Genomic DNA, 14,671 nt, shown 5'->3' on the forward strand with positions numbered 1-14,671 from the left:
TGGAGGTGATAAAAGATTTGCTCTCTCAGTTCCATCGAGCGAATGTGATTTTTAAAAACTGTGGTGATTATGAAGAACGCCTGAAATTTTATAAGTTTTTTAGTGCGACAACCGAGAGTTCTGGATTTAGTAATTCTATAATGCAAGACCAAAGTTCTGAGCATCGTGCAGTTATTGTCATAGACCTGAGTTGTCACGACTTCAGTAGAGAGATCATAAGTTCTAATAAGTTCAAGTGGATTCTTTTCTACAGCAAAGCTGTAAATGAAAGTGTTTCAGATCTACAGATATCCGTTCCACTGATTAATAGTGTTTTACAAATCTTGGATGATATGAATGAATACACAATTTGGAAGCTTTCCAAACTATCATCGTCTTATAAAACAACCAAGAAGATCTACGGCTATTGGCGATTGGATAGCTTCCCTCATCTTCAAATAAACCCCACACCCTACAACGATCGCTGGAATCTCCGAGGCACACATCTGAAAGCATCAATCGTCTGTCCCAGATCAGGAATCGACTCATCGAGAAAGGTCAACAAGGCTCTAACTATCGCGTTAGCGCAACTTCTGAATGCCTCGATCACATTCCACTGCACCTCGGACTGGACAACAGGTTTGCTTAACGATCTACGTACAGGATCAACTGATCTCGGCACAACGCCAGGCTACATGACACCGGAACGTATCAAACTGGTCCAATTCCTCGCCATGACCGGACCCCTCGACTACAAATTCATCTTCAGGTCGCCCAAGCTATCCTACACGGACAACGTATTCATCCTCTCCTTCCACCATCAAGTATGGCTATCGATCGGAGGAATTGTTCTATTGGCGGCAGCACTCCAGCTGATTATATCACGCTTCGAACATCCATCGGAAGCCGCGGACGATCCCCGTGGCCACATAGGCCCCGGCGAAGTTCTGTTGAGCATGATCGGCATCGCCAGTCAACAGGAGTCACTGGTTGATCTGCGATCGGTTTCGTCTCGTACGATGAACATCGTCATGTTGATCAGTTTGATGTTTCTGTACATTAGCTATTCGGCGAACATCGTGGCGGTGATTCAGAGTCCTTCGACGCGGGTTCGGACACTGGGAGATTTGATGGGGTGGAAGTTTGACCTGACGGCACAGGATAGTGCCGTTAACCGGATCTTTATGGCGGTGAGATTGGTTTGAGTGGCCTTCAAGGCGTGAAGTAATTCTGATTTTCTCATCACCTCACAGAACGAATCCGATCCTCTACGAAGCAACGTCTACGACAAAATTGTAAACTCCCACGGATTTCTCCCGGTGGCCAACGGAACGGAACGCATCCGGCATGGTCTTGCCGCATTTCATGGTGACACGAACGAAATCTATCGCTACATGGTCGAACACTACGACGAGGATGAGAAGTGCAATCTTCAAGAAATCAACTTGTTGCCAGCGCTTCATAGATACTACGCCGTTGCGAAGGATTCTCCGTTGGCGGAGCATATCAAATACGGGTAAGCATTAAAGTCTACAATCCATAGAAACTTTAAAAGTCTACGAGGAGGAGGGGGTCTGGGGTGGTCAAAATTTGGGCTACGTGGTTAATGAACAGCCCCTTAATGACAAAGGCCTGAGATAAGTTAACTTTCCGGGGAGATTGCCATTAGGGGCCGGACATAATTTGAGTATCATCCCTTAGTAGCACGTCTACTTTGCACGCAAGGATATCCGCAGGCACACCTGGAGGCACTCAAAAGGCGAAGTTTGCAACCATATCGATCATGCATGTAGATGTGGTAGATGGCCATCACTTCTCGGACGTCAATGATGTAAGAACTTTAAGGGGTCCCAACATCGGCTCAGATCGATGTGGATTACCTAAGGTGCGGCGAAAGGAAACTAGTCGGATCTTTCATTCCTACGGCTCAGATCACTATCTCGTAGTTAATAAGATTCGAGCTCGATTATCCTATCTCGGAACCGGTGATTGATGTGTTTCAACATCCGGCGTTTTTCAGTAGACGGTACTTCTGACTATCGCCAGAAACTGGACGAGCGGGTAAGTGAGATCAAAGAGAGCGATATTATCAACACTCTGTGGGAGCCTATCCATGGAGCGATGAGTACGACAGCTCGGGAGGTGAAAGGCACTGCTCAAAGACTAAGAACGGGTGGTTCAACTAGGAGTACCAGAGGGTAAAGGACGGATGTTGCTAGACACCGGATGCTGGTATTGGGGACCCAGCTGAGCAGGGAGCTAAGGAAAGTAAGAGTAGCCGAAAAACGAATCCCACTAAAAAACATATAGCCTTTCCAGTACACTTAGTGTACGAGAAAGGCAAAAAGAGGAGAGCAAATGTGACAGTAAACGCGCCAGAAATTTGTTGAAACGCCTTCCAGTGAATTCTCCACCACGATCAGATCACAAGATGATCGGTGTTCTTCTAAAATGTGTTTTGACCATTTCCTCAAATTTCTCCAAGACTTATCTTCTACCATCAACTGCTACTGTACGCATCGGCCCACACATATCCGAGCACGGCCTTCGACTTCCTCAAAGATTGTTTCGGAAACGGACTTTTTTTGCATTTTGCCCTTCAAGCAAACTTTGCACAAATCCGAGCTCAATCACGTTCGCCAGACTTTGCATCTTGAGGACGGCATCACAACCTTCGTGCCCCAGTCTCCTATGTCAAACGTGTACACAAACCACGCAAGATGTAAACAGAGCTTCCTTTCCATCCAACTGTCGTAACACGAACACGTTTCCGGAAAGTTCAGCTGTAGCTTTTACAATTCAAGACTAACTTTACCAAACACCGTATTTAACAAAATTAACGAGTGGAGAAAATCGAAGGGGAAATTCGCTGTTCCCATAGCAACTCATACATTAAGCATTTTAGAAACGTGAAAATCCAGGTATTTTTCACAAATTATCCCCAATGGTGAGTGATACAAGTAGTCCTTAACGAAATTCAGCGCTTCGTGTGAAAATTTCTTTTTTGTAATTGCGTTGCGTTTTCCCCTACTTTTCTCTCGCGGTTACTATGATTAAACGGCCTACTTTTCTTCACTAAAACAAAAGTGCCGAAAAGTACTACTTTTCGGCACTCTTAAGAGTGCTGAAAAGTAGAACTTTTCGACACCTTTGCCAGAACCCACTTTTCGATAATTGCCGCGGCTACCGTAGATACAGCTGCTGCTTCTACATCCTCTTAGCTGGTCGGATCCGATTTAGGACTATTCACTGTTCAGATTCTGATTAGGATTGCGGCAGATCAGGCGTAGAAACAGCAGCAGAAACTTCTTTTGCTCTTGCCAATGCTGTGGTATGAGGGCGACGACGGGAGCTTGCAAATTTCTGACACCAACCCACCAACCCTATCATAGCCTACCTGATCGAACAAAAGCACCACGTTGACGCGTATGAGTGCTGGCACGTGGTTCCTCTTGTTACATGTTCGTGTAGCCAGAAAAAGTGATACTGATTCGGTATTTTTTGCAATTATACGTTATACGACTCGTGCTGAAAAAATCATCATTTTGCAACTTGTTGCATAAATAACTATTTTGTTCACATATGCTACATACGGTGTTTGGTAAAGTTATGCTTGAATTCCATTCCTATGAACATTCGCACCAGCCTCGTCAAACGTTACTTTGAATCCTTTCTGTACCAAACGCTTTACCGATAAGAAGTTGGATTTCATGTATGGCACAAACAATCATGGAACCTCATCCACGGTCTTTGGTTCTAGTCTTCATCCCGTTGGCCACTCAAACGTCTTCTTGGGAGTTTCCGTCTAGCTTCTCGAAGAATCTGCGTTGATAAGCGATGTGACGAAGATGCTTTGGAATCCAGTATCCATTGACTGTTTGACTCCGTTGAACTTTATAGCCTCTTTACTTTCTGAATTTCTCGTATTTCGGTTTCTTATGTCCGGGTAACTTGGAGAAGTACATAGCTTGCATCACGTTTTGTTTCCTTGGAGCTGGCTTGAAGAATCATCTGCGTACGTTCACCATCGATCCGGTTCTTCCGCTTCTGCCATTCATCTTTTAATTTACCTTTGACTAAAATCAGTGTAAGGTCTTCATCCGGTCTTTCTTTCAAAGCAGTCACTACCCAAGTAACCACGAAGCCGTATATAAGTGCATCAATTTTGCCGTATATTTATATTTAAAATTGTGTAAATAATGCTGCATTACTTTAAATACCTCATTGAAGCAATATTAAAGTCGAAAAGGGCCCCACTAAAATTAAATTAGTGCCACATATTGCTGCACGTTGACAGCCATTGCTAAAGTGGCATAAATGCATGTGCTGTACATTTGCATTTGCACATGCTTAATACGTGCAACGCGAAAAACCAAAACAAAAATCTATTTTTAGCACCGTTTCGTTATCGACGGTACTAATGCCCCCCACATGAATGTTTTAACCATTTTTTTTTGTTGCCAGGTCGGGAGTCGAACCAGAAGTGTTGAAGACCGCTTGATGAGTTCCATTCGCGCTGGTGCTGTGGACCGTTTCTGCTGCTGTGATAACAGCCGATATTTCATTAACTAGAAGAAAACTGTTCTTCTGCCTCAACCATTTCAGTAGAGGGCAAAACGACTATGGCATATGTAATTACAGGGATTCGTAATCACATTCTGATAAATCGCTGATAAATGCATAATGCATTCTATAGAAGATTGAGACTAATCGTCTATATAACAGTGCCGGGCCGACTCAAGACTATACTATACTAGCGTGTAAACCAGAAGTGTTCTCGATGGTTTGGTAAGGTACGTCCTTACTAATCCCGAGACCAGCAATGCCATTACCAAGGCTTTCAGGCCGGTTACAAATGGACCATGAGTAGGTGTTGCTAACGAGGTGATCAATTCTTCTCGTCATCATCTCCTGCATGCAGATGACTAACGGAAGTCGTTCGTCAACTATTTTGCGGAACTCTGAGTAGTTTTTCCATACACTGCGGACATTCCACTGAAGAGCGAAGGTTTCATTGGCGTCGTGAGTGCCGTCGGTGGAGGTACTTGGTAGCTCCTCCATGCTCTGTAGTACGGTTTGATGGTGCTTTTCTGTAGGGTATAGTGAAGCTGGGAACAGTACTCGTTCTCTTTGTTGAATATGATTGGTACTTGCCTGGGGCGGCAAGGTCCCCGCACCAGCTGCCGCCGTAGGAATGAAGTCGTCTATGGTCAGGGCTAGTGCGGGAGATTGCCTGGGGTTTACGGACCCCACTCCGAGACTGCAAGAAGCGACACCTTCTATTGACTGGATTGAGTTGTATCGGTAGAGTTTTTCGTATTGGTTTAACGTTTTGAATTGCTGGTTCACAGTAAGCGGTTTGTTTTACGGCTAGTTCACTGGTATTGGGGTGTGTTATGCAGGGGATCCGCAAACGGCAAGGTAGGCCTACTACCTGTTAGAAGTGGGGTGGTACTACACTTTCCCACGCCCCAAACCAGGTGCTTGAGTTGTGGTGGTGCTGAGTTGTATTGTTGGAATTGTTTGAAGTGTGCGGTGACGTTATAGTGTATAGTTACTGCGAGGGTCCATCAGGGGGTGGATCACGAAATTGAAGCGTTTGTTCTTTTCCGACGTCTGCTTGACCAACTGATTCAACTGAAGATAGGCTTGTCGTACGTCTGGTCATATATGGACTTCTAGATATGTTCGATGATTTTTTGGCTGGTGGAGGGGACATTCCTGTGCTTTTCTGCTATTGTTTTTGGTGTTTTGATCGTTTTCCTTTCTTTTTGTTTCCATCTTGCTCGGATTCACTTTTGACAGATTCTGCGTGCACTTTCAAAGGAGGACGTCATGTTTTGGACTTGTGTTTCCAATTCCGCTATTTTTGCTTCACGTACGCGGAGAAGCTCCAAAAGTTCACTGTTTCTTGCTTCTTTTTGCCTTTTCTGCTCAATTAGTTGGTCGAGCTTCTCCTCTACTGACTGCTTCTGTTTCAGTTGCTGTTCCAGCTGCACAACTTTATTCTGCATCTATTGAACTTGCGAAGCGAGTGCATTGAATATGGCTTGATCTAGACGAGGTTGCGCTGGAGCATGTGCATAGCTAACGTTTTCTGATTCTACTCATTTTCTGGCTTCGGCATATGATAGATTGGAATCAATTTTTGTGCGAATCACTTCTAATTTCTTGTAGTTGTAGTTGTTCCTTGTAATTGTAGATTCCGCATTGACGACTGCTTGGTCTATGTCAACCTTCACAGTTTAGGCAAAATGGTTGGCCCTCGCTTACTTCTCTGTCTTCGTCACCCTGAGAGCAATTATAGCACCGTGGAAGATTTTTGCAGTTTTTTCGGGTGACCGTATCGAAGCATTTGAAGCACAGTAGAGGATTTGGATAATAAGGTTTAGTTGCGGCTCGGGTGAGCCCAGCTTCTCGATAAACCGCGATAAACCGGCTTGTTGAAAGTCAAGATAAGCGCGGGAGTGTTTTCCTTGTTACTCTTTAAAATCCTACGGACTGCGATGACTCTTTGGTGTTCTAGTCCAGTTGCAATTTCTGCTTCACTCTTGTGGATGAGATCGAACGTCGATATTACGCACCGGCTAACATTCAACCTTGGGTGTAACTTAATCGCAACGTTAGTGCCGTCGATCAGTCGGGTAATTTTCAATTGCTTTTCCACCTGATGAGCTTTTCTGGTTCGCAAAACGTAACGATTTCCTTTGTCTTCACATCTCGCGTCTTCGATTGGTCCTGCCGCATCTCCAATGGTTTTGGCGTTCATCATCGCCGATCGATCGGTAGATTACGTCCATCTTTGCCTGTTAAGAGCAGTGTGGTACCTAACAGCTCCGGACTCGTTCCTAGGATCCATGAAACTTGGAAAGCTTCTGCCATACAACCCGTCTACATTGGCGAAGGCCTTAGGAAAGCTAGGGTCAAAACAGATGTAACATGAGTGCTGTTGCACTGCTAGCTGAACCGCAGAAAGTGATAACAGTCACCTGCTATCTACCCCGGTTGCGCACTATGGGGCGGCTCCATACAAACAGATGGCCAAAAATATTTTCGCGGTTATTTTATAATGTCTTGCTCCTATTCGTAGGATTTATGCCTAAAATATGAAAAACATGTTGAACAGGTTGTTTCAACACATCAGTTTCAAACAGCATGAAATTACAAGCGCATTGCATACTTTTAGGCGTTTAAGGTGAATATATAACGAAGCCACACCTCAAATTTTCAAGAGCACAAATCTGAAGAACCGAATGTTAGTTTGGCCTGAAAAGATGATCGATTGGTCCCCACCAGCGGGTTACCAATCGATCAACTTTTCAGCGCAAACCAACCAAGAATTTCCGTTCCTATTTACACAATAAATTCTAATTCGTGAAAATACACTTCGTTAAGAGATCCAAGACCAGATTTAGAATGCACTATGATTGATTTTCCGAGAAATGCGGCCATGGCGATCAAATATGTCCTCAGAGGTATTTAATGGCCAATAGGGTGATTTTATATAGCAATATCTCCATCATCACCGACAACTTGATTGGAATTGCAGAATAGCAGCTATTAGCAGCCAAATTTGATTTCAATGTCTCCCAGGGATTCTAAACTAGGACATAGAAGTAGTCCCGAAGCGAAACTTTGCGAAACTTTTTTTGTATGAAACGGTCTGTGTGGAGAAAATTTGATTTTTTTAATGTGGTATCATTCAATAGTTTTACAATCAATATTTCTACGTCTGATATGTCATTCGAAAAGTTTATAAGCAAGCGTTTAGAAACTACTTTAAAAGTATGACGTTTTTCATTTAAGCCAAAGATATGAGAAGTTGAACATTTCATTCATTTTACCAAAAATTGGTAATGGTCTCATTCTGCTGCCAATATCTCGATAAGTATAGGGATTGGCTAACTAATATTCTAGGGCTTACTGGTCCAAGTGGTCTACTTTCAACTACCGAAACTAAATCTCAAATTGAATAAAGTCAATTTTTGATTTTTGGCCACCTGAATCCCCTTAGTGTTGCGGCCGGAAGGGGAAGGATTGGAAAACTGTTTGGTAGCACGTAATTGAAAAAGCAACTTCCCTCAAATATCACTAGGTTCAGTAGGGGCGCACGGTTTAAAATATTTTCAAATTATCGGGTTCGTCACCTCACTCACTTGAAGTCTATTCGCCTGATTCGCGCCGGTGGAGACGCGAGGTACTTGAGAAGGTGGAATATTACCACCTGCTCCAGATACCCTGGTATCAAGAACATTCGGGTGGGTTGAGAAAAAAGTCACACGAGTTACACACGCGATCACGTCACACTTCGTAATTCGTGCAACCGGAGGGCGCAGCGCTAGATCCGGATGGTGTAGCGCTACTGAAAGTGGTATGCAACGAAAAAAAAAATAACTTTTAGGTAGAGATACGGAATGGCTGAGTGACCGATTGCTCCGGATGCTCAACGTGAACCAGCTGACAGTTAAGAAGAAAAGCGGTACCTGAATCACGTGCATTATATAAACTTTCATTTTGTCGATAGGTAGTATGAATTTTGTTTGCCTGTAGTATGGCATATAGGTAGCACGATACGTTTCGCTACTGGATGAAACAATATATATTTTTTGTAGATAGGTATGGTAGTTAAATACGTGAGAATGGGTATAAATCAACGTTGTTAGAAATATTACCTACAACGTTACGGGTACGGTTGACGTTCCCATTCATCTGCCAGGCACATGATATAAAAATTATTTCCAAGTAAGTCAAAGCTTGCTTCTTTTGCATTTGTATCATGTGGTTGGCAGACACGAGGACACTCTAATCTTTCCATGATCAGGAAAAATTCTATTACGCGAAGTGTCTGGACCGATCGAGAATCGAATCTGACTTCCGCATGATTTTGCTAAAAACCCGCGCATTTGTCGCTTCGGCTATATGGGCCGAAGCCTATCTGAATGGTTTTGTATACTGGACAATACGTTTGCTTAAGGATAGACTTGTTGGAATCCCAAAATGGCCGCCACAATGGTCGATTTTGGCACCTATATTCACGATTTCGAGCGCACAAATCTCTTCTTTTTTTTTTTTTTTTTTTTCATAGTGATTACGGCGGTAGCACACTGTGCTGATGTTCTACACCGCACCCTTTCCCAACGTTTGCTTCTATGAGCCTCTATTTTTGTTTCAACACACAGAAGTACGTAGGCATATCGTGGCCCAAGTCGACACTGTTTTGGCCTGCGTTGAACAAAAATAGTTTTAATAAAAGTTTCCCATTTATTGCCGTTTTCACCATGTGTTTTTGTATGCCGGACCGCGTTGAAAAGCTAATCTAGAGTATTGTGTTATTCGATGCTGTGCATGCATTGCTCCTGTATTTGATGAGTATCGCAGCATTATCGATCGCGTTCGCCACTGTCTCGCGCGGGAGCAAAACCAATAGATACGCGGGTGTTTAGTGTTTAGTATTGTGTTGTTCTTGTGTCTGTAAGTGATGAGCATCGCAGCATAATCGATCGCGTCCGCCATTATCTCGCGCGGAAAAAAAAATATATTTTTTTTTTGCTAGGTTTCTAGCTGCACTCTGAATAGAGTTGAAACCTCTACATTAGACCTGAAGATACGAAAAGAGTACGTAATCTTTCAGAAGCAGTTTGTCAGACGTACGCAGAAAATGACATTCATTAAGACACTGTTGCAAACTGTCTCAGAAAGTTACGGTAGAAGATTGGAAAGTTTTCAATTGGTCAGTCAGTCAGGAATTGCCTATGTAGTGTAATGGTCACACGGTTTGTATATGTCTTCTTGTTTGGTTTTGTAGTAAGGTTCAATATGTTTTCCTCCTCGTTAAGTCAGTTGTCGTATGTTTGTTTTTTATTTCATCGAATCAGTCGAACCCCGTATGTTAAAATATAGTCGATCCTGTGTCAAATTGTTTTCTTGATTTCGCTAAGCGTTTCCTATTTCTCTGTGTTCATCTTTTGTTTCCTTACATTGTCATCGGTCCAAAACCCACAGAAGCATGTAACTGAACTTCTCTTATTTTTCTGTTGTGTCATAATACCATCTAAGAGATAAACATACGCCAAATTGGTCAGTTGATTGAAATAAAAATTTAAAATAATAAAGATTGCTTGTCTGTTATGTATTCATCCCACTACAAATACTATGAAAAATATTCGAATTCGTTCAATTGTCCTATCGGTCCTACCTAGATAAACCATGTCATTTTCTCAATTGTAGCCTAGAAATGTCTACATAATCATACACATGTAACGTTGTTCAGTTAATAAAAGCAGTCAGTTTTTGTCCAAAATGTCACGTCGAACGCATTGACGTCAACAATGCGTTTAAGTGTTCGCACGTTAGCTTCGAATCTATCAGCACAATTAAGTGCTGCAAATCTCCTTCCCACTATTAGTTCTTCGGTCGATTTTAATTGCTTTATTTAAAGAAAATATGACCAACTAATATTGTAAACATTCGAAAAAGCGACTATGACATCAATAAATAACTAATCAAAATCAACCGAGAAACGTGGGAAATAGAGCCCATACAACATTTTGACGTGAGCTGGCTGTAAAGGTTCCAAAACCTGTCACAAATCCTATAATACTTTTATTAGGATTTGTAACGATCATCAAAACCTTCTCAAATCCAACCGACTTGGAACTATTGCTTGGGAATAGACTCTAATGAGCCCCGGCGGATCCTCCATGTTTATCGAGCATGTCTGATGCATATGATCAGCCATACTCCATCTGCAGCAGCCGGTTCGTGATGAACCGTTGGAGGCGCATTAAAGTGTTAAAAAGGTGATATGTTTCACTAAAGAACACTACATTACAATAATCAAAATGAAACTCCTTCACTTTAATACCGTCAACCCCTGCGAACTTGGCCAGGGATTTCGAGCGCACAAATCTCTTCGTAAACAAAATCAGCACATTCGAACTTCTTATTTTAAGCTTATTACAAGTGAGCAAGAACAGAATAATGAAATGCACTATGGTTTAAAGCTTGCTTTTTGAGATTTGTGCGTCTGAAGTTTTGATGCACTGTTGAAGCTGGATTTTAAGACGTTTGTCCTTAATTATACATTGTTCTTGCATCTTTTTATGCAAACTCGGCAAATTGTAAAATGTATCTTGTATACATGAATCAAAAATGAATGGCATACCTGTCGTTTTGCTAAGAAAAATTCAGCCGATTACTACTGCATGAATTCAAAATCATTCGAAAAATTTGGAGAAAGGGCAATATGTATTGAAAATTAAACATTCATTCATATTCATTCTACCTTCCTCTTAATTTCACATCTTTATTAATTAATTTATTACTCAAATTTGCATCATTCGTTAACTTTCCTACAACTATCATATGAAATTATCCAACATATAGGCTTCATGCATAATCCATTTCCTTCCAGACTCCTAAAACTCCACGAACTGGGATTTCTTCAACGCCACATCGCTCTGCACTACCAGAGGAAACCACCCTGCATCGGTGATAGCCTTTTCGTTCCGGTTTCGATGATCGATGCCATTTTCAGCCTCCAACTGATGGGATGGGCTGTGGCACTTGCAATTGTCGGCTTGGCACTGGAAATTACCTGGCAGCGGTACAATGTGCAACTCCGTTCGCTCTTGGGTGGATCCAACGGAAAATCCCGAAAAAATAAACAACACTAATGGGTAGAAGGATCCGGTTGCAGGTACGTATGTTTTAACACGTACCGATGTTTTATATAAGTCAACGCCAATTTCATTTCGGTTCAGTAGCGAATTTACAAGAGAGTGATGCAGATCAACCATCGGTAAAAAATGTCTTGCACAGAAAGAGATAGGATCCGGCTGCATAGGATGGTGAACAATCCGTACCTGGCGGACGTTAAATTTCTAGTGGGCAGCAAAAGGAAGCGCATCTACGCCCATCGTACGCTGTTATCCTGTTCGAGTGAAGTGTTCAAAGCGATGTTCGGCAATAAGCGATTTCTGCAGATTCATAAAAATTATCCACTGATTGTCGTATCGGACGTGGAACCGGACATCTTCCTGGACGTGTTGTACTACATATACTGTGATGTGTGTGATATTAGCAAACAGAACGTGACATCGTTGTTCAACGCCGCGACGAAGTACCTGCTATACGAACTGCAGTCGAGGTGTGTGAAATTTATGATCGCGAATATGGAAGTAAGTGAATGGATCCAGATATTCTTCAACGAGTCGCGTAACCGAAGGCTACTAGAAGTTTGCGAAGACCAACTTGTGAAACGGGCAGTAGAAGTGTTTGAACATCATTCGTTCCTTCAGTTAACGAGTTCGCAAGTAAAGGAAATTATGCATCTTAAAGGACTCGAGTGTACGGATCGACGTCTGCTGGAAGGGCTCGATCGTTGGATAGAGCATCAACCAGAATCGCAGCGGAGTGAAATTGATTCTTTGCGATTGGATTTATCTAGGAAAATCGAGTCTTACAACAACGTCCACGTTCGACCATCAGAGGAAGATCTACAGCCTCACCTTTCCGGAGTGATCATGGCGTCGCGCAATTCCATCCTCTACGGAATGGGGATCTACACTGGAATCGACTGTGCGGAAATTGAAGAAGCGGAAGTTTCCCTGCTAATCGAGATCGGTTGCTGCGAGAAGGACACCATCAGGAAGTCAATTCAGCTGAGAATACCCGAGAGGGAAACACGGATCACGGAGTGCTTCTTTAACCGGTTACGACTAGCGGAAGGTGATATGATCAAAGTGAAGGTTCACATAGTGGGAATGCCGTCGAAGTTGCGCAAAGCTTGGTGCGCTGACAGCCGTGATAGGACGTTTATCGTTAACAAAGATGAGCTGAAGATAGTTAGTAGTGATAATGCACGTTTTGTAACACCCGTCGCTTATTTGATATATGATCCAGTAGAACAGTGAATGAATATAAAGTTTAATAAATTATTGTTGTTGAAAAGAAAACTAGCATTTTTTCTAAATTTTTCCTTGCTAACTGAGTAGTACGCCTTTTTGTTTCGACGGTATTCGACATTGAAATTAATTCTTCGCTGAAACACAGCATTTTCCTGTACTCATCAACTACACAGCGCAACATTTTTTTGTCTCAAGAGCAAACTTATGTGTCTCCGAAGGATTATGGTCCGCTCATTTCGAATCCGGGCTCAGATTTGCTCCAACACGTCACAAATTTTAGCTATACCTCAATTTATAGGGCAAAATATCCAATTTTGGGCTTCTTTGACTGCAAGCCATTAAGCATGGAAATATTTTTTTAGGCAATCAAAATGTAAATTGGTCAAATAACATCTAAATTAACGACTCATGCAAAATATTTCGTTTTAACTAATCAAATTTGATAGATTTAAGCATTTTATGTAAGTATGAAAACTTGCATGCAACTTTTGGAGGGTGACTTCTATTGAGTTGTCCAAAAAATGTCTCACGAAACCTAATGCAAGCCTATCCATATACGTGAGAACAAAAGATGTTTACAAAGTTCTTACAGATAGATTAACACGGGAAATCTGAACACAAACCACTACCACACAGGAATTTGGATTGGTCAATGGGAAATATCGTACCTAACATAAATCGCTTATAACTATCAAATTCGACTTGGTAAAACGAAATATTTTACATGAGCAGTGAATTAAAATTCAACCATCGCGCAACAATAACGACAATGTCGCAACTTGAATTTTTTGCGACATTCTACCCAATGCGACATAGGTTTGTCCCAACTTGAACAGAATAGGACAAAGATCGTGCACCACGAGTTAAGAGATTTTTAAGGCTTACATTGTGATTTTCGAGCGATAACTTCGAGTCGGTAAACACTGCAACGCTGCTGAAGATGTATCATCAAAAAGTTTCGATTTTGGGTTGGTAATAATTGATTGTTCACGAGTTGAAAAGTATGCAACAAATTCAGGTTCCGTTTTGTCTGCCACAAAAATTTTCGAGATCATGTCATTATCTGTTACCAGTTGGGATAAAGAGTAATCGCCGCGTCTTCTTAGTTGCTTGTTTTGTGCCTCTTTTGTCTGACAATTCTCTTCACTGTACATGAGTCGTTAATTTAGAAGTTAATTGACAAATCAACCTTTTGATTGCATAAAAAAATATTTCCATGCTTAATGGCTTGCAGTCAAAAAAGCCCAAAATCGCATATTTTGCCCTATAAATTGAGGTATAGCTCAAAATTGTGACGTGTTGGAGCAAATCTGAGCCCGGATTCAGATTCAGCGGTCCAAAATCTGTCAGAGACATATAAGTTTGCTCTTGAGACAGACCAAAAGTTATTTTTTGTTACGCTGTGTTATGGTTCTAGCTAGGATTCTAAAGTACGGTCGGGTATATCATATACTTGTAGTTCTTCCTTGAACATGGTTGAGATGTACGTTTCAGAACTAGGGGCTGGACAGTGTCTCATCCTACTTATGGTTTTACTGACGACTACCAAACATTGTTAGCTGGTACTGTTCATCAGCGCCATTTTTGATCTGATGCAAAGCACTCTTCAGGTCGTTGAGAGTTGGTGTCGTCAATATGGTGTCTCGGTTAACCCTTTCTTTCCCACAAGGTTTTTTGAAATTTAAAAATAGATAAATTGAATTCTAAACGAAGCACTAGAAAAAAACATGCATAGTTTTGCTTCAAAATATCGATGAAACTGAGAAAAAAATCAATTCTGGGGT

At 41.9% G+C, this 14,671-nt stretch overlaps 2 protein-coding genes across 3 annotated transcripts; both read left to right on the top strand.

Annotated features, from left to right (window-relative positions):
• Positions 1 to 639: 639 nt before the first annotated feature.
• LOC109622478 (uncharacterized) lies at positions 640 to 11,881 on the top strand. Of its 2 annotated transcripts, none has more exons than XM_062849385.1 (4): positions 640 to 1,169; positions 1,233 to 1,495; positions 11,393 to 11,677; positions 11,745 to 11,881. In XM_062849385.1, the coding sequence occupies exons 1-3, from the start codon at positions 675 to 677 to the stop codon at positions 11,652 to 11,654; spliced, it is 1,020 nt and encodes a 339-aa protein (XP_062705369.1). In that variant the 5' UTR covers positions 640 to 674; the 3' UTR covers positions 11,655 to 11,677; positions 11,745 to 11,881. The 2 variants fall into 2 exon arrangements, with proteins under 2 accessions (XP_062705369.1, XP_062705368.1); XM_062849384.1 differs by having other exon boundaries at positions 11,742 to 11,878.
• On the top strand, positions 11,787 to 12,940 carry LOC134287499 (BTB/POZ domain-containing protein 3-like). The gene has a single exon (XM_062849383.1). The coding sequence runs from the start codon at positions 11,787 to 11,789 to the stop codon at positions 12,891 to 12,893; it is 1,107 nt and encodes a 368-aa protein (XP_062705367.1). The 3' UTR covers positions 12,894 to 12,940.
• The last annotated feature ends 1,731 nt before the right edge of the window (positions 12,941 to 14,671 follow it).

The sequence above is a fragment of the Aedes albopictus genome, chromosome 2, assembly GCF_035046485.1.
Source record: "Aedes albopictus strain Foshan chromosome 2, AalbF5, whole genome shotgun sequence".
NCBI classification, from domain to species: domain Eukaryota; kingdom Metazoa; phylum Arthropoda; class Insecta; order Diptera; family Culicidae; genus Aedes; species Aedes albopictus.